A 27,559-nucleotide genomic window follows, 5' to 3' on the forward strand; every position below is an offset into this window, starting at 1 on the left:
GGACTGGCAGCTGGGGAACCTGCTTAAGAACAAACTAGGCCCTCTAAGTATGGGTGACGCTTGTGTAACTTGGGTAGTTTGTGGGGCCACTAGCTGTGGAACCAGTATTTATCCCTACTGCATGAACTGGCTCTATGAAGCCCATTCCCTCTGGAGAGATACCTTGCTCAGCCTAGATATAGGGGGATGCCCTTGGTTCTGTCTCAAGTAATATGACAGACTTTTTTGACTCCCCATGGGAGACCTCACCCTCTCTGAGGAGTGGATGGGGGGGGGTGGGAAGAAGGTGGGAGTAGCAGGATGATATTTTTTAAAAAGAAAATTATCTACCTTTTTCTTTAGTCACATATAAGTATGTTGCAAAGATAACGAGTCATGATGGTCCAGTTAAATTTTTCTAAACAACTCATGTGATAATGGTGTGTGGCCATCAGCCAGCACGAAGCATGTGGAGCCCGAGGTGCTGTCTGACTTGTTTCCTTATCACGTGGAAGGGGGGCTTTCTACTGTGTTGAGGATGGCTAAATAAATGAAATACCTCTAATTACACCGTGCCTTCCAAGTTATCAAATTATATGTTATTTCAAATATGCTAAAGTTATATGACCATTGACTTACGACTTTACAAGGCACTTGGGAGTGAGGTAATGACCACACGAAGCTGGCCAAATCTTTGCGTGAACTTTTATTTCAAACTGGCGTTAGATAAAGGGGTCTTAATCAGAGCAGCTGGGTGAATCTTAATGGTTGGACTTCTCTTTCTCTTTAAACAGTGATTCTTGTTCCTCGTGGGGTGAAGGAGGTTGCCTCCCATTAATTCCTCCTTTATTGTCAAGATGGAGTTTGCTACATGTGTTGGAATACTAAACTATTAATTTAATCTCTGCCTTCTGACTTTTCCTAGGTACTAAGAAAAATTACAACTATTTCCCATAAGATCATCTCAACAAGTGTACTTACTTTTAATCTTACACGTCACAGAAAAGATTATGAGGGAATATGCAATCTCAGCCAGGCAGTGGTGGCACATGCCTTTAATCCCAGCACTCGGGAGGCAGAGGCAGGTGGATCTCTGTGAGTTTGAGGCAGTCTGGTCTACAGAGAGAGTTCCAGGACAGGCTCTAAAGCTACACTGAGAAACCTTGTCTCAGAAAAAAAAAGAATATGAAATCTCACTCTAAGTTTGATTGATGGTCTGAAAATTACAGAGGGAGACTAGCATACTAGACCCCGAGACCCTTTGCTACTGGTGGAGTCTCTTCCTCATCATATCCCACCAAAAGTGTAACCAGTTTTAATCCCAGAGTGGAGTCCTTAAATCTTTGCATGGGTTGCTAGGTGTAACCTCTGGCCTGTATTAAAAGGGTTGCATGCACGATTCCCCAACTACATCTGCCAAGCAATATCTTACCTCAGTAGGTAGACACATTTTCAAATGCCCTCTGTTGTGGGGCTTAGCTCTGAGATTATGTCAAGCAATTATGTCTATCCAAAAGTTTAAGTACCCACAGGATGGTGGTGAGTGCCACAGGCAGAAAAAAATAACTTAATCAGATGAGTTGAAAAAATGTGAAAATGGGAACAGTTAAGACTAACTGGTCTATCCAAAACTGATGCTTACTATTGGGAAAGCAAGTGCAGCTGTTTCCCTTGAACTGAAGAGTTCCTCTCTGAAGGGAGAAAAGTCTCATAAGTTAGAAAGTTACAAGATCTACCTGGCAACTACCCATGGTTATAAAAGCAGTAAATATTTCTGAGGAAAGAACTATCTCTTATGGATCTGCCTGAAAAGTGGGCTTTTCGGTGAAAAAGTCACCTAGGTGCTCCATTTGTGCTGGTTAGTCTTATGTAACTTGACATAAGCTAGGCTTATCTGAAAGAATAGAACCTCAACTAAAACCAATAATCCCTCCATAAGATCCAGCTGGAGGGAATTTTCTTAGTGATGAACAGGGGAGGGTCCAGCCTATTGTGGGTGCTGCCATGCTAGGCTGATAGTCCTGGTTTCTATAAGAAAGCAGACTGAGCAAGCCATGGGAAGCAAGCCAGTAAGCAGCATCCCTCCATGGCCTCTGCATTAGCTCCTATCTCAAGGTTCCTGCCCTGTTTGAGTTCCTGTTCTGACTTCCTTCAATACTTAACAGTGCCGTGGAAGTGGCAGTCCAATAAACCCTGTCCTCCCCAACTTGCTTTTAGCCATGATGTTTCATCACAGCAATGGAAACTCTAAAAAAAGCACATAACCCCTAACCATGCTTATGGCTAGATAAACTCTTTGATTCAAGAAGACAGTCTTTTTACAGCCTAGCTTCTGTTGTGTTGAATGACAATTATGTAGTATGTGTGTGTTGGAAGAAAGAGAAAATCAAATGTGCTATTAAGTGGTCTATTAATTTCACAATGTTTTACAGATCAATACCTAGTGTTGACAGTGATGTTCTCAAAAGCACATACACAAATTTATACTGTTTAGGGTTGATTTGATATTTCAGAAGAAATAACCATAAAATAGCATAGCTATAAAATGTGCAAACACGACGATCCAGAAAACCTCATTTCTGCTGTTTATATTAATGCAACGATCAGAAGTTCTAATTATGTAATAACAGGGAAATGAAAATATATTGCGATATAGCCACAGAGTAGAACACAAGGCTTCCACAACATGGATTTACATCTTAAATTCTATAATCAAAATATATTTAAAATGTCACAAAATCAACAAGTAATTTGAAATATCATCTAGCAATTAGATAGTTCTATGTTTAAACCCAGGAGATGGGCTTCTGTAATCTAACAGCATTACAGAAAAGTATTACCTTTAGTTTATATACTTAAGAAGTACATGACATTAAGATGAATTTCATGTCGATACCTCATTATGTATATATAAATGTCCCTAAATCTAAAACATACCTAAAATCTAAATGCCTCCCAGTTCCAAGCACTTCAAATGCAGGACGTTCAGCCTATACATATTTACAACACACAGAGCAAATCTGCCAAAATGTAGTTTTATAAGTAGTGAGATTATGAGGGATTTAATGTACTTTCTCCTTTTTCTGGTTCTTATTTCCAATTTTACATACAAGTCATCTGTTTCCATTAAATTAACATTTTAGAAATAAAATGGTTATATAATCCCGAGATTTTTTTTTCTTTTTTGCCTGAAAAGGCACATTTCAGGAATGCCACATGTCAACTCCTTACAAAGAATTGTGCTACTCTTCCAGCAAACTCATCACTGCAAGAGGTGATAATGGTGTCCTCTGGTTACACTTCCCCTCATCCCTGTGCTATCTGTGCCCTCATGAGTTCTGATTGGTGCCCTCAAAGCCAGCAGACCAACATAAATTTAATGTATTCTAAGGAAATATATACCAATGTTTTTAAGAAGATTCAGGTACCAATCTATGTAGTTATTGGATTGAGAGTAAAATTCTTAACTAACATGAAGAAGAGTCAGTGAAATGATTCTATAACACAAAGAAATGCCAGGTAATATACGCCTAGATAATATTGGGTAAGTGTTGATTTACTAGTAATTAACAAAGCCTGGAGATCTTAGCTTTTTCTCCTTTTTACTGTTTCCATCTTTAGATCAGTTGTGTTAACTATCAGCACATAGGTAATTTGAGTTTGATTACGAAAGGCAGCAAAGTTTTTACTCTAACAAATCTCTGTTATCCAAATTCTATGCCCATTTTTTTCTGCTTCTTGCACACAGCCTTTCAATCTTAGCTAAATTGACTGTCCCTATTAGACTCTTGCATAGCACCCTGAATTATATACCAAGCACCAACACAACTTACAATCACATATATTTTTTACAATCACTATAACTTTTGTCTCTTCTCTTTTCGTTAACTCTAATCAACATAAAAGCAACAATTGCATTTATTTGTATTGCCACTCTACAGCTATAATTACAAGGCCCAATGATATTTGTTATGCAGACATAAACTTTAGAGGGTACTTTGCTGTTTATACAATCTGCTACTACACACATCCTTCTCATTGATACCTCCTGTCATCAGAGATGCTGTGGATGAAAGCAGAGCATGAAAGCATCCTTGAGAAAGCCCAAAGAATGAGAAAGGTGCAAATGTGAGAGAATAGGGGGCTGACTCATGGGCTCGAGGAAAGTCCAGATTTATAAAAAGCAAAATTGAGAGAAAAGCAGCAAATTTCTCAGTCGTATGTTTCTCTCCTTGATGTCAAAATCACACAAGGAAGGGGCCAAGAACATCAATGGGCAGCACAGAGGTAGAAGGAAAACTCTCTTGCATTGTGATTATTATTCTTATTTCTTTCTTTTAAGGTATTACCTACATCTTTTTCCACCTCTTCTCTGCCTTCGGCTGTGTCAGACAGAGATGCCCATGGTTTTTTTTGCCACAATAATTAAAGGTGCTAAATGTAGTTTTTATGGAATAGAAAATGAGTAAAAAATCAAAACCCACCAGCTGATGCCAAAAAAAGAGATCCTTTAGCCATTATCATAAAAGCCAAGAAAGAGACAGGAGGATGGGTAAAGAGAATGACGTCAGAAAACCCTTGAAAAATAATAAAGGACAACACAGTTGGGCTGGAGAGATGGTTCAATGGTTAAGACCACTTGCTGTAAAGAACTAGGGACAGTACCCAGCACCCACAAGGTGTGTCTCAGCCATCTGTAACTAGGTTACCATGGATATGATGCCCTCTTCTGACCTTTGCTGGCACTGCATGCACACAGATCACGTACATACACACAGGCACACACATATATACACATATACATGAAATAAGATAAATAATTTCCTTTAAAAGAAGAGCAGAGTCAAACTATGGCAAAAAATAGTAAGAGAAATGCCATGAATGGAGGTTTATTTTAAATAAAGAAATTATAAAAATCTGACCTTTTTCATAATTCTACCTTTAACTAAATAATCTCCAAAGTCCTAAAGAAAGTCATTATTTCATTCAAATGCAGATGTCATTTGCTAAAAAATTTGCTCTGGCTGGAGCCAATGATCAAAGCAACTCAGAATAAAATATCAGGCTCGATACAGACTCTGACTCATAAGATGGTATGGTCTGCATTCAGATTGACTGGTGACTTAACCTTTTCCCACAATATAGAATATGTTTACGTATTTGTTCTTAACACATGCATGTTAGAACAATTTGCTTCTCTAAATTATGATCCAGTCGATGTTTCACTTCCATCCATATTTAAAGGCAATGGTACACTCACTAAATGCCAAGTAAAGCCAGAGAAAATGATGCCAGCCACATGGCCCTCTTCACTGGAGAAGAAAGGGAATGTATGCATGTCACTGTGAATGAAATGATTTGCTCTCTTATTAGTGCCTACCCTCTGGAGGAATCATGTGACCACTTTTCACCCTCCAGCCAAGTAAGTCAGTTATGTGGCTTTATCTCTTCCAGAGATTTGAACCCAGAAGGATGAGACCCAATGCTTCTGGTCTAGACAAATTTACTAACTCATCGTGGCCTCATGTAGACAGCTCCATCTGTCCCTTTCTTTTTAGCTATCAAATGAGTCCTTGAGCCCTTCCTCAGAAGCTGATGGCTAAGTGGTGAGAAAATGAACTACAAACGAGCCTATACTCTTGCACTAAAGCAATGTCAACATGACACAACTAAAATAAAAAGATTCTACTTAGTATTATTCCTAGAGAGATGTGTGAGTCATTAGGACTTAACTTAGTTAGAATATGTTCTTCCTTAACATTAGCATGGAAAACAACATTGCTTAGTAGAGAACATCTACAAATCAATGATATTAGCTAACAGTAATATAAAAATTGCATTGAATTCTCAAACTATACAAAAGCCATGAGAAATTAAAATTCAAAATCGAGTGTTCCAAATTATTATTACAGAAAGTATTAACATTCCCATTTGCTTATTATAATTCTATTATATGTTTACTAAGACCGTTGTGGTTTGCTTGCTTTTTCAGCAATTTTATTAATGTGTTTTAATTACATAAAATAATGATTTTCATTACGATATTTTAATATGCGACTATAATGCACTGTGTTCATATTCACCTCTAATGTGCCCTGGAGTGCTATCTTATTTAACTTCTGCTCCATGGAAGGAGCAGTACATAAAATTTACCTTCTTAGATAAAGTATGAAGGCTAGCTAGAAAAGAGGAATGACTATCACAACTCCAAATACTCATTCTACAGCACCTTAGGAGTTAACTATTAAGAAACACATACGGAGTTGATAATCATGAAGTTCCTTTACCATGACTAGGTCAAAATTTTTAAAGTTAGACTGAAGGCTGAAGAATGATTTTGTTTTGCTTATTTGTTTATTTATGTATTTTAAATGATAGTATAGGCATAGTGTCTCTTGCCCAATAAGCAGGTAACTTAAGTCTATAAAAGAAATACACCAGGGCTTACCTGGCTTAGCCCCATCAGAGAATCTACAAACTCATTATTTTTTAAATATTAAATAAATGCAGTATTTTTAAATGAGTGCTTTACTTTATCATCTTGAAAAATCTAATTAGTTTCACTTGTGAAACACTCTATATAAATACATTAACAGAAAGAATACTGAGACTAGAAATTCAAGGATTGCTCAGTGGTTAACGTGCTTAACTGGCAAGTGTGAGGACCGGAGCCAGATCCCCAGAACTCACACAAACTAGTAGGTGGCTAAGCAAGGTGGCCTGCAATTCCAACAAAGGAGGAGTGAGACAGGCTCCACCCTAAAGAGCTCTGGGTTAGACTGAGATGTGGTGCCTCTATAATCAAGGTAAAAGAGCAATTAAAGTGGATTCTTGACATAAAGCTTAGGTCTCCACACTGATGTACACACACACACACACACACACACCACCACCACCACCACCACCACCACCACACCAATGGGAAAAAAAAGAAAAAATGCTGAAAATAAGTGTTAAATTAGCATAGAATTTTTCTCTGTAAGTTTCATACAGAATCTCTTAAATGTTTGTCCTTGAGTCGGATATGACAGCTAACAGAACTCCAAGCAAGGATACATCAATCAGCACACCATAGTTTCTGTTCATGAAGCCTTCAAAATAATAGCATAATGCCTACCTAAACCCATGGGTTAGCACAATGGTTATTACGGTCCAGTCTCACCCCATGAGGGCACTCCTCTATACCAGGAGCTTCGCTCACCTTTGAGAGTGTCTTGAGTCATTCTGTAACACACAGACTCTCTTCAACTCTGTGTTTCCATGTCCCATCTAAATTCATTCAGTAGAAATCACAAGGACTAGAGAGCGGAGAGGCAGCAAGAGCAGTGTGCTGGGCCTGAGAGATCATCGGGTTTGCATTCTGCTTGTGTCTATCCAATCCTCTACTTCTAGATATGAGTTTCCTTCTGAAGCAGGGAGACATGTTCTTTAAATAAATTTAGTTCTTGAGCTACCTTCTACCCCTATCCCCGAGTCTCCTCTCTGCCAGAGAGAAATATTTACATTTCCTTTACCTGTCTGTTATATGGCAATATGGTCAGACCTGTATACCACCTTCTTCAACTTTGAGAGAGTGTATTGCCCTTTGACATTATTTCTTTGAACTATCTGTTCAAAAGGTGATCATGATAGTTGACCTATGACTTGAGTAATGTGGACTGTGTTGAGATGATTGTTACCTCTTTTAAAACAAAGATAAACATACGTCATGTGTAGCGCGCACCATGGCGCTGTCATGTCGGGGGCACGGAGCCTGGGCGCCATTTGCTGTTCCACGTCAAACTTGACAGCTTGTGCGCAGCTTGACAGACAACATGCGCGGGGGGGGGGGGGGGGGGGTCTTTCGATCTGGCCATCCGATCTGGCCAATCATAATCTGGCACGATCACTCCATTCTGGCCTGAGCCATTGGGTTGATGACACGTCAGGGCTTTGTCTGGCACCGTATATATTCTTCTGCGTCACGGGGACGGGGTCTTTTGCCTCTTTATAACCTCAAGTGTAAGTGCTCCAATAAAGTGTGTTCTGAGAAGAATCCTGTTGCAGTCGTCTCTTCTGCTGGCGGGAGCGGCGTGCTGCAGTCATGAATTTTTACAAAATATTCCATGTAATGCAAATTCATACTGGCATTTAATCTTGCACAAAGAACATAAAGCAAAAACTGAAAACCAAGGAGGCTTTGCCTACTGATTTATGCTCAAGCTATGTGTTAGAAAAACAGTAAAAACTCCAAACAAAAATCATAAGGGTTTAGGTTCCAATCTGTAAAAGAGACACTGGACACTCCAGGACAGTGAGAAGTACATGTTCTAGAAAACATTGTATGAGTTGTGCATTTTATGTGGTCCCCAAAATGAAAATATAGTCCCAAATCATTTATTTCATTTGAACTATTTCCATGAAAAGTTATTTCAAATATCAGGATACATTTTATGAGCTTTAATCAACATCTCTTCTATTTCCCCTATAATCTCCTTTCATTTTAAATCCTCTCTCATTCCACCCATTTCTCAGTCTTTTAAGTACAGAATGTTAGCCAGTGGCAAAGCACAGGGGATGGATTTTGTTATTAAATTTTTTAAAAAAAATGCAAAGCACCTGCAGTGATTAATAGTCAATAAAATGTTGTCTAGTAGATAAAATTAATCTAGGCACTGATTCATGTAAAAAAATTAACCTAGACAAACTTCAATGTTAAAAATGTCCACATCTCCACATGAGTATTTTTTTAACCCATGATTGGACTAAACAGTTAAGTGAAGACTAAGTTGGATCCGTGAGATTGATTTGCTTGTGTGTTAATGTTAAATTTAAAAACCTATAAAGCTCAATATGTGGAAAAGCTAGAAAGAAACTGTAATAACTGGAGCAATGTGTTTTCTCTAATTAGTTGAAACATGTTATACAATCTCATTGTACATAGAACTGAGCAGACAGCTGTTTGGGAGCTAACACAGGAAGAGGCATTAAAACAGACACTGAGCTTCATTTATTCTTCTGCTTTGGGGTGTGTTTGTGCAAATTTGCTAATAACCTCTATTGTTAAAAGTATTTTAAAGAAAATGTAAGTGAACTATGCAAGGAAAAAACATGTAAAGGCAATAAACTTCCCCTACCCGTCTCCACCATTCTAATCACTTAACCCAAGTCATCCTCCTGACCCTCAAGAGTTCACTTTACCAAGGAATACAGGGTCTTGGGTCTGGTGACGGCAATGGAGGTGATAGGAACTTGAGGCAGTAGATGGCGTTTAGTGAGGGTTCAAATGTAGGGGATTTTTTTCCTAAGCACCTAGAGGGCATAGTTTCCATGAACTAAATTGCCAGTAGAATGTGTTTGTAAAAGATTGGTGTCAACTATTTTTAACTCACATTTGGGCAGTCATGTTGGTAACCTAAATGCCTCCTCTCTGAGGACTAGCTTTCATGTTATCAGAAGGTATCATGCAAGCTTCCTAAGGAGGGAGGCAGCCAAGAGTCCTACACAACTTTGATGCCTATGAACCACATCAACACTAAGTATGGAATAACAATAATAACAATAAGAGTGCATTAGTGGCATCGATATCTTGGTGGTAACCAACAGCTCTCTAATTGGATTTAAGACCCACTCAACAAGAGGGAAACCACGTCTGCTACTGAAAACCTAACACTCAATGTTACTGAAGTCAGTGCTAGTTATTGAGGGAGAATCTACATCCACTAATTTACTAGACAAGCATGGACTTATTTTGGTCTTTTGAGGCAGGGTTTCTCTGTGTAGCCTTAGTTACTATCCTCCTTGGCTATCCAGGTACTTGCCCTGTAGACCAGGCTGGCCTCCAACTCAGAGAGATCTGCCTGCCTCTGCCTCCCGAGTACCGGAATTAAAGGCCACCACTATGTTTTTTTAATGTCTAGATAACATTACTATACCTTTGACTCACTTAGTTGCCAAAGTATTCTAACCTTATTGGTTTTTAAAAATATTTTACAAATTATAGAAACTTGTTTTGTACCTTTGCTGTGATGTTCTATGTCTACTCAAAGCTTTAAATTTTTCCTTAAGTGATTTTTTTATTAATGTGGGGGATCTCCTCTCTCTCTCTCTCTCTCTCTCTCTCTCTCTCTCTCTCTGTCATATATATGTGTGTCTGTCCGTCTGTCTATGTGTCTGTGTGGTAATGGGAGGTCCTCAGAGGGAAAAACAAAGTATAAGATCACTCTAGAGCAGCAGTTCTCAACCTATGGGTTGTGACCATTTTTTTTGAGGGGGGGTGTCAAAAACCCTTTCACATGGGGATCACCTAAAAGCATCAGAAAACACTGGAGTCCTCTGCATGAACAGTAAGTGCATTTAAACTGAGCCATCTCTCTAGCTACTCTCTGTCAGTATCTTAAAACATTGCCACTGTATTTTAAAGTTAAATGCCCAGGAGCCCAGGGAGACTTCTGCTCTGTTGTTAGATTCTTTACTTAAGTCAGGGAAGTGGATGCAAATTTTTGCTTTCTTCTTGTTTCAGTAGCATATGACATGTAATCTAAGAACTGTTTTTAAAGGCATCTATCTCACTGAGGATGCAATTCCTGGGAATCCGCAAATCCCCTCTGCAGGCCAAGAATCAGGCTCACGTGTTCTCATCACAGACTCTCGCCCTAGCTGACACACAGCTGATCTGAGTGGGGATTTCCCTAGGCTGGAAGGAACCGATCTTCATGGCAGGTTTCACACAAGCACAGCCAAGTTTTCATATTTGTCACATATTTAAGTCTGATTTCCAAGGTGATTCACTACCTCCACCCACCCTCCTTCTGACTTACCCCTCCCCTCCCCGCCCTTACCTCCCCTTGTCACCACCATTCTAAACTCAAGTTGTCTTTTAACTCCTCTGCATTAGAGAAAGCATGAGTTAGTTACTTGTCTTTCTAGGTCTAATTCTATTTAGCATAACATCCTCTAGCCCCATCCATTTTGTTATACACAACAGGGATTTCATTATTGTGTTATTTAAGCATTTATTTTATCTTGACTGTTGTGAAGGTATAAATATCTATTTCCTACAATGGTTGACTTTCATTTCATAATTTCCAAGAAGCGGCACAGATAGACCAACCCTGTGTTAGATCTGCTCTTAGCATTTTGAGGGAACATCCCATGCTCCATATCAGTTGTACTAATTTATGTTCCAATGGTGTAGAAAAATTCCCTTTCTCCATTTTCTTACAGCATTTGTGGTTTTACCTTTCTCGCCACCCTGTTAAAAGTTCTTCACACGTTTCCCCACTAAACAAATATCAGTGGATATTAATCAAGATGCAAGAAATATGCTTTCATTACGTTTTCTTCTGTGGTCATTTAGTTGGGGAATTTATGCTGCAGATGTGAAATATTGAAGGAGGAGATCTCACTGTTTCATAATTTCTCTATGCAGCTACTCTGCACATCACACACACGGGGGGGGGGGAGAGGGAGAGAGAGAGAGAGAGAGAGAGAGAGAGAGAGAGAGAGAGAGAGAGAGAGATATTCCCTTACACTTCACAATCATTCTTCACACCTTCCCTCAGTAACCTGGTCCCCACAATATCTGCTCTGACTTGAAACTTGCTTGCTACTGGTGAAATTTCATTTGATCAATTGTGCTTTCCACACTGTATTGAAAGATACTTATAGAGTAGTTGGTAATCTCCTCTCTCTCTCTGTCTCTCTCTCTCTCTGTCTCTCTCTCTCTCTCTCTCTCTCTCTCTCTCCCTCCCTCCCTCTCTCTCTCTCTCTCATACATACACACACACAAACACACACNCTCTCTCCCTCCCTCCCTCTCTCTCTCTCTCTCATACATACACACACACAAACACACACACAGAGAGAGAGAGAGAGAGAGACAGAGAGAGACAGAGAGAGAGAGAGACAGAGAGAGAGAGAGAGACAGAGAGAGAGAGAGAGAGACAGAGGTTAAAAACACATACCACCTACAAATGGCAAGGAAGGTATTTTGTAATTTGGCTGTCAGCTGCTAAACGCAAGTGCTCTACAAGGAACAGTCTTCGCTGGTGTTAGAAACTAAATAACTCGGGATTGGCTTTCACTTGTGGTAAGCCAGCTCAAGCTGCCATCCCTAACATTTTACGTGACTCCAATGGTACAGGAAAGTGAGGAATTTTAATTGGCTTTTATCAGTCCTTCTTTGCCCAAGTATAAAATGGGTGGGGAAATTAAAAAGAAGTTCCCTTTAGAAGGCATGAAATGAGGCATGGGAATGACTGGGAAGGAAGTATGTCTCTACTGCATGTATGAAGTAGATCAAGGGAAGATTAAGAATAACAAGGTATTTTATAATGCATTTGATAAAGAGACATTTAAGAGAAAGATATGACAGAAGAGAATATATCTTTTCACATATAACAGGAAAGTTTCATTCTCTTTTTTTTTCCTTTTTAAAAAATGTACTTTTTAAAAAGTTTGTGTGTGTGTGAGTGTGTGTGTGTGTGTACACATGTGCATGCAGGTACCCACGGAGGCCAGAAGAGGGTGTATGTTCCCTTGTAACAGGAGTTACAGGTGGCTGTGAGCTGCCAGACATAGATTCTAGGAACATAATTCCAGTCACTAGCAAGAACAGCAAACTCTCTGAACTGCTGAGCCATCTCTCCGAACTCTTTTCATTTTTAAATGGACAGCAAGCAAAAGGGAAAATTAAGAATAAGATCTCATAGGAGGATGCTCTGAGAGTGTAACAGAAAATGACTCAGTGGTAATGAAGTGTCATGGGGAATGGGGTAATGAGCTGTTTTCATAAACCAAATTTTCTCCATTGGATATCATGGCTGGTACTAATTGATTGTTAATGATTGGGTGCTCCACACCTTCTAAGCACTCAATAAATATGATTGATTGAAATGTCACTTACAAAAACTATAGTAACATCTATAAAGCAGTTGCACAAGAGAAATCTGAGTGGGAAATGTACATGCATCTAAATATCCCGTAAGCAGAAGATTATCAGCAATAATAATAATAATAACAAACAACTCTACCTTCTCCGTGTCGATGCCTTTTGACATTGACCATGTCGAGACAATATAATCCATCACTCGTTCGCTAAGGCCTTTGGGGACCTGATACAATTTCAGGAAATCTCGAACATTATTCAGCATCTCGTGGTAACGGTTCGTGTTGGCATACATTTGCTGGAAAATTGTGGTAACATTTCCAAAAATAGTTGCATAAAGAAGAGCTGAAATAAAAGAAATGATAAAAATAAAACAGATATCCCAAGTGAAAAAAAATGAAGTTGACTAAATCAATAAGTAATGTGACAAAAATATTTGGATTTACTTCCCGAGGCTAGCACATATGAAACCCTGACAAGACTGCTTGGCACCTGGTAGGGCTACTTGAATGGTTAGCACGGAAGAAGGCTTGTGACCTCAGCGAACACCACCATGTCAAACTGCATGAAGCTCCATGAAAGCAGTGTGAACAGTTCATAAACAATCAGACAACACAAAGTTATAAACTTGCTAAAGTTTCTAACCCTAGTTTATTTTCTTCTTATTATAATCCTGTGTGTGTGTGTGTGTGTGTGTGTGTGTGTGTGTGTGTAACGACGTGTACAGAGGTCAGAGAATAACTTTGTGGCATCACTTCTCTCCTGTCACCTTTCCATTGGCTCTAGGGATGGAACTCAGGTCACCAGACTTATGCAGTTTACCCACCAACACATCTCGCCAACTCCCAGAATTTCTGGCCTTTTTTCCTCTAGCCCACTCTCCCGAAGGAAACCTAATCAAGCCACCATTTTCCAGGGCTTGATGATCTGACTTAGAAATGCATGCTCCTCTCACAGTTTACTCCCTCCAGCTTTTGGAATACTTCTTTGGTTATAAATAATTTTTGACAGAACATCAGAAACCCAGGGGGTGGAGTCAGATTAAAGTGCTCCACTTTTAGAACTTGGTGCAGATGAGCAGGGATGAGACTAAAAGCTGAGCTAAAACTGGCAGGGAGCTTGGAGTCCTTAAGCTCCTGTCACTACTGGAAGATGCAGAAATGTTCTGAGCCCATCATTTCAGGAGCAAAGACAGCTTGTGACCATTGTGATTTATCAACAGGGGACTATGAATGAAAATGAGTACTGCCTGGGTCTAGACTGTACAAGCTTCCCTCTCTCTGGATCCAGCCAGTTTGGGAGCAACTGTGTAAAAGTCATTTAGTTCAAACCCCAACTGCACAGAGGCCCACTGTCTTATCCGACATCACCTCCTCCCATAGTTGCTTTCGTTATCTCTTTCATGATCATGATGATTTCACCGTGGGAAAGTGGATGGCTCTGTGCTCTGATTTTCAGTAAACACCTTGTAGCCATCACAGGTATTTACTAATATGTGTGATCGGCAGAGATCACTTCCACCTGCCATCTTCTAAGTACATTGGAGCACCGGACTGAAATCTCAAGGTCCAAATCAGGAGCAGAAGGAGAGAGACCACGAGCAAGGAACTCAGGACCGCGAGGGGTGCACCCACACTCTGAGACAATGGGGATGTTCTATCAGGAACTCACCAAGGCCAGCTGGCCTGGGTCTGAAAAAGCCTGGGTTAAAACTGGACTTGCTGAACATAGCGGACAATGAGGACTACTGGCAATGGGTTTTTGATCCTATTGCACGTACTGGCTTTGTGGGAGCCTAGGCAGTTTGGATGCTCACCTTACTAGACCTGGATTGAGGTGGGTGGTCCTCGGACTTCCCACAGGTCAAGGAACCCTGATTGCTCTTTGGGCTGATGAGGAGGGGGACTTGATCGTGGGAGGGGGACTTGATCGCAGTGGCGGGGAGGAGGCAGAAATCTTTAATATATAAATAAATAAATTTTAAAAAAAAGAAAGAATGTGGACATGTGGAAGGCAATATATGATATTTTGTTTAAATATGTAATATTACTCATTTCTTTGGAAAATGAATAAGATTATATGAAATATGAAATAAATTTTGAAGTAAAGGGGAAAAAATCATTTCTTGAGAGAAAGCATGAACTATTTCCCTCTGCAGCTTCACCAGCCAAATCCTGTTGGGTACAAATGATGTTAAGTCCAGTTATTAAACAACTTAGGATCCTGTCTGTAACTGGGGAGAAACTATTTGTTTATCTGAAAGCATCAAACCATAACACATTGTAATTCCACAAAAGAAAGCTATTATTTTATAAACATTTCTGTAGTTTTTACTTTTTCCACTGTCATTTAGAGATTTAGATACCAGAGCAGGACAATCCTTTTAAATAGGTCGTATTTAATTATAATTTGGTAGAAATATAGGGTTTGCATTTCTAAACTGTATCTTCAAAACTTTGAATAATCATCTCTAATCCTTTAGAAATCAGGGCTCCAGCCCCATTTGGAGTCATGCTAGCAAGGCAACAGACTCATTCCAACTGAGCACACTGTGGGGGAATACTGTACCTACTGCAAAGGAAGGGTGGAGTAAGTACAAGATTGTAGTAGAATTCTGCCCACATGGTAAAACCCAACACCATGCCTATCAGATCTCAAGTTTCTACACCAAGGCCAAGGCCCACAGGCAGGACTTCTGAACCTCTCCTGATGCCAGACTGAGACCTGATGCCCTAGTGAAACACATCTGTGTTCTAGACCTTATGTCTGGATAGCTGCAGGAGTCGTAAGGAGAGACAATGCCACCAGCAGACTGCAGTGGCATGGGCTGGGACTCTAGTCTGCACTGAGCTAAGTCCAGACGAGTTTGGGCTTTGGATACAATAGTATGGTAGTATTGATAGCTCATGGGAGTTTATGTATAGTCCTTTCTGCCATGAGGTCAGGGAATAGTCAGAAGAATCCTGAGGCTTCTGACCACACATCAGTAACTATAAACGAGGTATCTGCGCTCACCCCAACCCTAGAGAGAGCTACAGAAACGGCGACCCAACAACATACTAAAAGGGGCCTCAAGCACTTCACAATATTGAAACAGTGGCAGTGCTCCAGTGTGGACTTGTGGCAAACCTGAACTCAAATTCTCATCCACTGATGAAATAGCTGTGGCCACAAAGCAGCTGCTTCGAATTCCCCAGACGAGCAACAATGAAGCCACAGCATCAACTGACAATAATGGACAAAATCAACTGCCAATAACTGACCATAAAAAAAAATCAATCTATACACAGCCAGGGAATTCTTTAAAGCCTTTAAGGAGATTGAATGAACTTCAAGGAAACATAGAGAAAAAAAAACCTCAATATTTTATCAGAGAAACTTAAGAGGATTGTAGTGACTTAATAACTAACATCAGTAAGCCTTGAATTGAAAGTATACAAACTATAACCAGATCAATAGTTTTAATAGAATAAGTAATTAGTAGGCTATCAAAAGACTATCAAAGGAGAATAAAGAAGAAATAATGAAGATCAAAGAAAGCTCACGGCAACTTTGGAACAGTATTAGAAGAACAGACACTTGGGGTGTGGGAGTCAAGAGGGTGTGCAGATTGTTACAGAGATAAGAAGCATGCTCAAGGAGATAATAACAGAAAACTGCCTGGTCCTAAAATTGAATAGAAACTAAAATACAGGTACATGAAGGTCATTGTCACCATAATTGGTTTCAAGGGTCACCATGATTGACTCAGTTCATTGAAATCTGTTCCAAACCATAGCATAATCAATTCTCAGAAGTTATATACAAAGAGAAGATTATTGAGAAAGCAAAAAAGCAACACACACATACCGACACACACGGACATAATTAACGTACATGCATATATGCATACATATGCACAAACACATACATGCATACATATATGCACATGCATACACACACACACACGTTCCAATTACCTGCTCTCAGCATAAACCCTACAGGCCAGAAGGAAGTATTAGGATGATACTGTCACATGCTCGAGGAAAAGAAACTATCACTCAAGGATACTATACCCAGTAAAGCTGTGGTTCAGAGATAAAAATGGCCTCAGACAAACAGAAGTTGAAAAACTATCACCACCTTACATGTCCTTGCAAAAGGAAAAATTAACAAGTTCTTTAAATGGCTTTTGAGAAGCTGCTAACCAGCAAGGAAGTGCTGGATGTTTAAAATTCATTCATAATAAGAGGAACTACACAAATTCAGAACACCCTAACACATGGTAAACACAGTGCATAGACCATGCATGTCTAGCATACAAACAAAACAAAGGGCAATCAGATTTAATAACTACATTAGCATGTTGAAGTAGGCAATCTAGAAAGATGTATAACAGAATGCTGAAACTCACAGTATGGAGATGGGGGAATATACATATAGTGTTTTTCTCTCTTCTCCTTTCTCTCTCCCTTACCTTCTTGTTACTTGGCCCATTTTATGATCAGTGTTTAAGCCACTTGCATTTTAAAATGCCTTACTTTAATCCAGTAATGTTTATCTTAGGTCCCACTCTAATCACGAAGCAAAAACCAGTGACAGATACACCAATAATAGTAAAGTGAGGAGTCAAAACAGACTCTTGGGGGGGGGGGGGATCACTCAAGCACTGTAGAGAAGTCTAAGGGAGGAAGAGAAAGAAAAGAGAAAGACTAAGAACCAGCCACAAAATGGTAGAAGCACAATATTACTTAATAATTATATAAAATATAAATGAGTTAAATTTCCTAAGAAATAAGTGTGAAGGAAGTGAACCAATGATAAGCACTACCCAAGAGTGTGCTGCTTACCACAGATGGCCCTGTGCTCCATCCTTCCCAGGTCACTAAGCAACTTCCCTTCCTGTAGTAATCTCTTTGCTTCACTCAAGTACCTGCTTAAAGCTCTATTCTTCTCAGGGACCTTTCCTGACCACACAGGCTCAATGTTCTCTTCTGCCAGCATCCCTGATAAAACACCGTTATCTCTGCTTCCATTTAGATGTGTGTGCTCATTTGTTTATTGTGCATCTTCCACTCTAAGGAGGCAAAACCTAAGTGCACATGGCCTTTTCTTTTATCCTCATTATTATATTTCCCCCAGAGAATGTACAGTTCCTGGGACATAGTTGGTAATCAATATTTTTCTAGTAAATTCTATGCCAAAAAAACAGTGTTCCAAACCCATTATTAGTGATACAATGGTGTACATAAAACACATATTACTAAGACAGGTATCATAATGAAATATTTTAAAAGTTCTATAAGCCCTAGTCACATTAAGATAATAAATACATTGGAAAGCCCCATTGTTACATAGCAGACATAAAAGTTAATGATGGAGAGGGCTAGCTGTGTAGAGAGATACATCTCAGTGTTTTACTCTCTGAGTGGAGATAGTCAATCACTTATTAACAATGACAAGGATAATGTGTGACAATTTCAAAAATCTCTTTTTATATAATTTTTTGTGACCTTTTAGACATAATGCAACTGCTAGTTTGGTTTAGCAGTCTTGGAATACACACTAGTAAATGTCTAATGTAAAGTCTTAGTCTTCCTTTATCCATTACAAAATGATTACTGTAAAGAAAATTATGGGTGATTAAGAATAGTGACAAATATTCAGATACCCAGGCCATCAGGAGGCAGAGTCCCTTTCCCCTTAAATCTTGGCATACCCCAAGGGAATACGTTGGCTGTGGTCACAACAACATCTAGGCTTAAGCTTTAGGAATCTAGAAAACCCAGGTTCTTCGTTGTTTGAACATTTTCCTTGAAAATTCAGTTTTCACCTCACAAGGACATCAAAGATTCTAAACACTACTTCATGGAGAGAAACAAAGAACCCTGGCCAACAGTCTTGACCTCAGACTAAGTGATTTTTAAATATTGATATGCACACACATTTCTGGCCAATTTCAAGATTATATTCAATCATCAGTTCTCTTTTCAGTATATTTGAGATGTAAAAGACGAGGCTCCACTGAGCTGGGATTGTCTGCTCAGCACACAATGCAGCAGGACTGGGTTACCAGCTATTTGGTTGAGTCAATTAAAGGGCGGCTTTCCCAGGCCCATTCAAATCATTTCAGCCAATACCAAACAAAGAAGAAATAATTCATGTTCCCCAAGCCTTCCATAAGTCACTGATTCATGACATAATAAATTGTAGTTCTTTTTTAAAAGCCACTAAGTTTGATTAGATATTGCAACTATAATAATTTAAACCATAAAAAGGCAGAGTAGTTCTCAGTATTAGAGGACCGAGGACAGGAGGGCAGAGGGCCGCTCATGCTCCATACCATCACGCCAGAGTGACTTTGGGGAATAAAGCTTCCCAACATTGAATATGGTTTTATGCTTTAAAATTGAAAGCACCTATGCTCTGTTTGTTTGTTTATTCAGAAAGGGAGAAAAATTATTTTTATCTCTAGAAACATTTTTTGAAAACATTCTTTGCCCATTTTACATACCAATCCCAGTTCCCTCTCCCTCTGCTCCTCCCACTTTCTCCCACCTTCTCCCACCCAACCCCCATCCACTCCTCAGAGAGGGTAAGGCTTCCATCACGGGGAGTCCGCAAAGTCTGGCACATCACCTTGAGGCAGGACAAAGGCCCTCCCCACTGTAGACAAGATCACCTGAGAAAATATTCCTGGCAATTTCTATAGTATCAGGTTTCTCAGTAGCCCCATAGTGGCTCCCTCAAACAAGTTATCTCTTTCCTTGCTCCCCCTCTCTGTCCTTCCCCTATCCTGTTCATTCAGTTCCCTCATGTTCTCCTCCCCACTTCCCTTCTCTTCTCCCCCTCCCCTTCCACCCTTCCTTCTCCCTGCCCCTACACTCCCAACTTTCTCAGGAGAGCTTGTCTGTTTCCCCTTCCTAGGGGGTTCCATGTTCTTAGGGTTCTCCTTGTTACCCAGATTCTCCAGGGTCATGGACTATAGACTGGCTATCCTTTGGAAATCACCTATTCTTAAGGCATAAAGTGATAAGTGAGCACTTAATGCTTTCAAACACAGATATAGGCTGAGTGAGTCTAAGAGAAATTAAGGGAAGGAGCTCGGAGAGAAGATGATCAAAATAAAGTATATAAAATTCTCAAAGAATTCTTGCAAATATTTTGAAGATTTAATGCTATTACTATAAATAATTATCGGTATTAAAGAACCATCTGATTTCATGTATTCTGAGAAAGTGCAAATTGTATGCCAGCCAGTACACTAGCCACTAGGACTAAAGTTTGAAAATGAGACCTGTTTTCAGGGCTGACCATTTGGCCCTGGACAACCAATTGGTATACTCTTCCCTGGGGAGGACCATCTCTCCTGCTCCCAGGTTTGATTGGTTGTCTTTAGTTCTTTGTGTAGCCTTGAGGCCTCATGGGCTTGTCCCCACCCAATTCAGAATGTCCACTGATGTCATCCTTATTCTGCTCATGGTTGGGTGCACATGCTCGGAAGACTTTATGAGTGTTGCTTCTGAGATGGCAGGACGCACAATGCCACAGCCAGCTCCCGTATCCCCTGGCTCTTAAATCTTTCCATGGCCTCTTTTACAACATTCCCTGAACTTTTAGTGCAGGATACGTTTTGAAGATGGATCATACTTATTGGGTATATTATACATTTATGCATGCAACAACAATTAATGAAAAAACAGGCCATGAATTTGAAGGAATTGAGGAGGCTTTATGAAATGCTTTGGAGAGAGAAAGAGGAAGGAAGAAATATAATTATATTATAAATCTCAAAAAACATGCATTTGGAATATGCCAATTAAAAAAAGTGTATCACCTTCAAGTAATATACACAATTTCCTATGGTGAAATACTAATCTTAATTACCTCAAGTCACATTTTGAAAGAAAGATTACATTTTCTTTAATATATCATTTACAAAAATCCACAAGTAAATTTATAAACATTCAAAGCATATGAAAGATCTGTAGTTTATTTCTCATAATTGAATAATTTGTAGAACAAACAAAAATCTATATTCAGGTAATTAACCGTAGAAGCCTCCACTAGTGAGTTGCTTCTGAGAGCAGATAAAGTAACAATGTCAGAGAAGGTTCTGAATAAATTATGTACCAAATTCTTTCCATTTTGTTTGTTCTTAGGTCAAGCTGCACCCACTATGTTCTTATTAATAATATTTTCTTTATGGACTCTTTTGTGCCTATTCACAATGGAAGGCAACCTTGACTTTTTCACTAATTATCTTCTGTGTATCTTAGATATTTGATTTGTATTTGATTGTTGATCTTAGACAGAGCTCTCTAAAATACTGACATGGAAATGCAATTCCGGCAAACTGTGGAGTCACAGAAGTGCTTTAACCACCATTTGCTTTCTATTCAGTTCACTGAAGTCCACCTTTACCGATGATGTTTCAGAGACAACGGGAATGAATCCCATCAACGTGTGGTTTTCTATATAGCTTGCGAGAGCATTTGTCATGACTCCAGTTGTTCTAAAGCGAAAGGCTGGTCTTCAAAAATCTCAGGTGCCAGAGCGGCTCAACTCCCACTTCTCCTCTAAAGATTCCTGTTTTCCGTGATCTAGGGCCCCTCCAGGCATTCACATATGCGCTGGGCACTCTTTCTCTAGTCTTCATTTGGTCCACGCTCTACACCAGTCAGTATCTGCACTGTGCCGCTTGTCTTTTCTAAGTGAATCTCATTAAATGCTTTGTGTGCTGACTATTAAAAAACTATGTGAAACACCACCCCTTTCAGAGGTACTGGAATTTCAAAAGAAGAATCCAATGAGGTAATACAAGTTGATTGATAAACTGTTAGGACGAACAGTCAGCTTCTAAGAGAAAGCAAGACAGAAGAGAGATCTTTTTTTTAACCACATATCAGATTTTATTTAGCCTAATACTGGAGGGACTTCACTAGCCTACAGCAGCTCTTGTGTTTATGATAACAATCAACTTCACCAAAATGGCCTTAGTAATTGACATTAGTCTCTATATCACTAGGATTGTTTTAAAGTTAAAAATAAAGTCATAATCCTGTATTTATCATTTACTAATGTTATATCAAAGATGGAAGGAAGGGTGAGTTAGAAAGAAGTGGGGGGAAAACAAGATTTTTAATTAAAAACAATCCTAAAAAAATCAAAGTAAAATGAAGTACCAAGATCACTTATCTCTCTCCCGTGATTTTATGTCAAGTAAACCCATTTTCTTTATTCTCTCTAATCCATCACAATGCATGTAGATTTCTAAAAACTTAGTATACATCATTTGTTTATACAGTTATAGTCTTTGCAATGTTGGTTTTACAAACTAGCTGACTAATATATTGGCCTCATCAGTTCAGATCCATTTCTTATATATGCAAATAATCCCTAGATGTATAAATTGTCAGGCAGCCAAAGAAAACTGGAAATTAAAATTGCCTGTTATTAGATGAGGGTGTGGGGTTTTCAATCAATAAAATATTTGCTTTGCAAGCACATAGACCTGAGTTTGTTCCCCAGGCTTTACAGAAAACTGCTGGGCATGGTGGTGTGAGATTAGAACCCCATCACTGAGGGGGAGAGGAACATATATACAGGAGACTACTTGGAGTTCGCTGGGCTGTCCAGTTCAATCAGAGAGCTCTAGCCCAGTGAGATTCTCTGACTCCGAAGAGGTGGATGGGGTTCCTGAGGACTGTACTAGCTGCTTTCTTCTAGCCTCCACAATTATCCATACACATTAATTCACGCTTGCACATACACACGGGCCGGCATGACTACTCACGCAGACAGATGCACACAAAAGTAAATAGATATAAAATTTAAAACGCGTGTTACTCTCAGAAACCTCTAGCTGTTTGTTAGTTCTCACCCCTTACCTCTCTTTTGTACACCTCTCCCTACCCTGAGCTTTCTTCACAGCACCTGCTGCACTGATTATTCTGGCTCACCCTCACTTATATTAATTGGTAAATGTGGCTCAAATAAATACCCCTTTTATCTGTATTTTTCCTACACATTGCTGAATGCATGGAGGGCAGTGGTTTATAGCTGTGCATACTTAGATAAGTCACTAAAGGATGTTGATAAACTATTGGCCACTGTGAACTGCAGACAGTTGTTATAGAGGCAATAGGATTTGTGGTGGGTTGGTTCATTTTAAAGAATTTTAAGCTTTTAAAACTTGGGAACACTTTCTGTATTTTCAGATCTTTATACTGCATCGTATTTATGATTGCATTTCTAGGTAGAGACCTAGAGTTACTACTAGAGTGCAGTTAGGTGGAATCCAGGTAATTAGAACGAGCACTAAGAAACCTGATGCTGATAATAGTGACGACAGCCTTTGCCGTGTTTCCTGTGAGCACTATGCAGGGGCCCTAGGAATCCACACCATCTCTGGAGGTCTTCATTTTATTCCCATTGTAAATACAGGGGAACAGATTTGGGAAGGGAATCCGACCCAAGTCGGAGCTTGATCAGAGCTTCAGTCTCAACATCTGTACAACTCAGCATTCATATCAACTTTATGATGGGTCCTGAATACAATTAATCTTCCTGCTCCACAGAAAACCACAGTTACCGCTGTCAGTTAGATCCCTGACAGGGCTCAGAGTTTCCCACATGAACAGCAGGTCTTAAAGAAAAGCTCTCAGGAACTCGAATGTAGATAAACTGGAAACAGTGTACATCCCCTAAATGATGACATGTCATGAGATGCCACGAGGACCTCACTGAGATGAGATGTGACACAGGCAAAATTTTGCATCTGTTTTAGTTACTACTTTCAAAAATTAGCCATGTGCTACTACAGAAAAGGAAGCTAGCTAAGTAATAGCTTTGTAAACAAGAGGAAAATTATAGTTCACCTCACTTACGCTAAGAATGACAATTTATCCATTAGGGTACATATTTAACACTAATCAGGATTGATTTTTATTTTCAATGAATTAAGAATTCAAGAAAATTAGATATGTGCTTCTGATATAATGTCATTTCTAATTAGTTAATCTTGGAAGACAAACTACCCAGGGAACATGACAAATATAGTTCTGATGTGTATAGTACCCCACTGCCACTTTCATAGTCTGAATTACTAAATCATCGCTGGACTCAGAAACCTTCCATCACGATCCAGTGTCAGTGCCACGCATAGGTTGTGAAGACAGTCTCTCCATGCGGCAGGCACAAGGCTGTTGAATTCAGGAAGATGCAAATATATGTTTGACCAGTGACTTCCAGCTCCTTTATTAAAGCCCAGGTCCAGGGAGCCAGTGCACTATCATTCTTTATTCCACTTCACATCTAATCTAAAAACTACAAACCCTTCAAGTTTTCAAAGTGCAGAAATAACATTTGGGGTGTGTGAAGTGAAGACCTCCATGTTGAAGTAGGGGAGGCATTTGGGTTCCATTCTGAGAACATTCCCTCAGTATGTGAAACCTACAGAGTTTTAACACAGTGGGAGACAGACAGCTTCCACATATGGCCCTGAATATAACCACCTACAACAGTGGCTCGCAACCTTCCTAATACTGCAACACCCTAATCCAATTTCTCATGTTATGGTGACCCCCAACCATAAAATTATTTTTATTGCTACTTCGTAACTGTTATTTTGATAGTGCTACAGACTGTAATATAAATAGCTATGTTTTCCAGGGGTCTTGGGTGACCCTTGTGAAAGGGTCATTCAAACCCCAAGGGGTGGCAAGCCACAGGTTGAGAACCACTGACCTAAATCATGTTCTTGGGTACACTTCCACTTCTCTTGCTGTTTTTTCTCCTTATAAAATCTCTACTTGAGTTTTTATTCTTCTTTTAGAACATCCCTTATACTCAAGGCATCTTTCTATTAATCCTCCAGGATCCTACAGTCCCATGATGACCACAATGGCTTCCTAGCTGTTCACTCTCTCTTGTTAGTTGTTAGCACAAACTGTATATAACTAAAGAAGTCCAAAACAGTCATATCTGCTTCTTCAAAATCTTTAGTGTGTCCTAATAAGCTATGAAATAAAGGTAACCTGAGCAAACTTGTATACATTGTCTACACAATGGGGAGAAGCGTCTATCTACCAGACTCAGTACTTTTTTTGGATTTTCTTCCCAGATACATTATTACTTCCCCACACAGACTCAACTCCTGGAAACAAGGAACTATGCACTTAACTTCTTTTCCACTCAAGTCATGGCTCTGCCTAATGAATAAATGAATAAAAATTAACTTAGCCTGACTATATAAAAAGGAGGTTTAAGGCTTTTCATCTCAATGAATAGATAACAGAGCATAACTCTATCTCTCCAGTTACTGGACACAATGCACAAATTATCTTACTGCTTATTAAGATTTCATAGACCACCTAACAAATGCTCCATCAGAAAAGAAGCACTATAATCCATGAGTCCACTTACTCTCTAAACTTCCAAGCAGGTTCAGCATCATCCACCTCCTCCATAATACCCATGAATAGCACCTATCATCATCACCAAAGTAGATTATTAACGAAATAATATTAACGAAAGCAACTAACACAACAAAGGCACGTTTTCTCAAGAAATACATAACTAGTTTGTATGATCATAGACATTAAGTAACATGTAATGATCAAATTTTTCTTCATGAGGTTTTAGAGATAAATATCATTAAGTCTTTTTGCAAAAGGTTGGCCTAATGCATTAAAACACAAGTTATTGCATGCTTGCTATGTGTAAGCATAATGCTAATAATTATGTCCAATACGTAACTATACAAGTTTACTCACATGCTTACATTCTTTAAACTAATACTTGAAGCATCTTATCATAAAACTCTATCATAATTATAAATTCTCTTATGGTCTTTAAAATGTCATAAGAAATGTATCAGAAATATGATGAAAAGTCAACCCAATCAGAAGACTGATCGTCAAATAACAACAAATTTGGCCAAGTGTTTTGAAAGGGCTAATAGGGTCAAAACAAAATGGGTGGTCCTTATTTTCCACTGAAACTGGTCCACATTAAAACTCTGGCTCAGCCTCATTGTTGCTAACTTGAAGTTGCCCCTGATAAGTTCCCTTTAAAACAGTACTAACTCCTCTGCTTCTATAGCACATCTCTTCCCATCCTGCTCTGCTCCCCTTCCAAGGTGTCCTCACCACTAATCATTCTACAGCTTCCGGAGAACAAAGGAGGCAGCTTCACAGTCATACTGTCCAGAAGTGATTAAGGTAAGGTCCAAGGTAAACCAGCATGACAGGTTATGCAACCCTATTCCTGTTTTTCTTCCTGTGGGCCTCTATTTCACGAGGCAAAGTCTGTGGGCTTTTGTTCATTACCTTCATTGGAATGCAACATGTGAGGAAGTTTGCCCATTTGCTGGAATCCAGTTCACAGCTGCATCCCTGTTTCCATGCCCTGACATCAGTACAAGTGCTTCCTCGGTCACATGGTTAGGATGTTGGACCTCCCTCTCAAACTGCCTGATGTGATTCTTAAAAAAAAAAGAATCATAGCATCTTCTTCATTTCCAGAATATGGTACTCTTCCCACACCCCTTCTTATATGTATATGAATACAAAATATAAAAGCACGGCTCTGGAATCTGAAGCCACTGTGCTCTTTCTTTGCTAGGCCTGTATTCAGGTTAATTAAGCGGACTCTGAGTTTAAAATGGACATGTTTAAATAAGGCAAAATTAGCTGGTCAAGGAGTAAGGAATTTTATTTGATGTAACAGACAACATCTGCAAGCTGTAATCTATTGGAACACTATAATAATGGCCTGTGATGGTAACAGATGTTTCTCTTTAAAAAAAGAAAAAGAAAAAAAAACAAGGATTTTCAATCAAATAAGTTTCATTAACATTGCATATTAATTATCTTTCGTGGAGAGTCCTAATCCACATTAGCATATCACAATGAATATTAGCATATCAAAAGCACTAAGTCTTGCAACAGACACCATTTTTCCATACTTGTGTGTTTTGAGAACCTGTTTTGATCATTGAAAATCAACAAACATTGCAGATCTCCATGGAAAACTACTTCCCAATCAAAGCAACAGGCAGGAGGGAGCAGGTGCACTCATGAGGCCCAGGAGAGGCTGGTACCATGGTCAGACTCCTGATAGCAAGCAGCCAAGCACTTAACACAGTTATATCTGGGAGCTATCGACTGCCTCTTCTTGTCCTATTCATTTTCAGTCCGTAATGTCTCCCTTTGTGCTGACATGTGCCCTTCCCAATGCTTTCTAGCAACCGTTTCAGTGTGCTTGAAGATTTTCTGCACAAAATGCAAATTTATTGTAGACACGATAACAGTTTCCATGATTTGTGTGCATTGTCTCAGACAGCCAAGCACACTGAGTAACATCAACTTCCCTACGGTTCTGGAAGCACTGCGCCTCATTTCACACATGTTGGGGCACTTCCTTGACCGAATAATATTACCCCTTTCCACGTTTCAACAAGGCTGATTCTTCTAAAGTGTAATATGCAAGGGATCGTTATAGATATGAAAAAAATATCACCACTGAATTAGAAGAACAAACCCATGTGATAAGAAAACTTCACCACCCAGATACTGGAAAAGTAGGGCTGGAACCTTACTCCTGAGAAAGTAAGTGTTCTTTCGGCCCTTCTGCCTACACAACAAGAGCTGGACAACAAAAACAAAGCAATGTAATTAGCTGCTTATGGTCAGTAGAGCCAATGGGAACTTGTCAAGCTAACAGTTTAAG

General features: G+C 39.3%; 1 protein-coding gene across 1 annotated transcript in view; it reads right to left on the minus strand.

Annotated features, from left to right (window-relative positions):
* Kcnh5 (potassium voltage-gated channel subfamily H member 5) overlaps window positions 1–27,559 on the minus strand; it is a 291,745-nt gene that overhangs the window by 104,865 nt on the left and 159,321 nt on the right. Inside the window, exon 8 of the mRNA XM_050153729.1 lies at window positions 12,993–13,192. Within this exon, the coding sequence (XP_050009686.1) occupies window positions 12,993–13,192 (200 nt within the window). The remainder of the gene's footprint in view (window positions 1–12,992; window positions 13,193–27,559) is intronic.

The sequence above is a fragment of the Alexandromys fortis genome, unplaced genomic scaffold, assembly GCF_014885135.2.
Source record: "Alexandromys fortis isolate MF-2015 unplaced genomic scaffold, M_Fortis_MF-2015_v1.1 scaffold_82, whole genome shotgun sequence".
Lineage (NCBI taxonomy): Eukaryota > Metazoa > Chordata > Mammalia > Rodentia > Cricetidae > Alexandromys > Alexandromys fortis.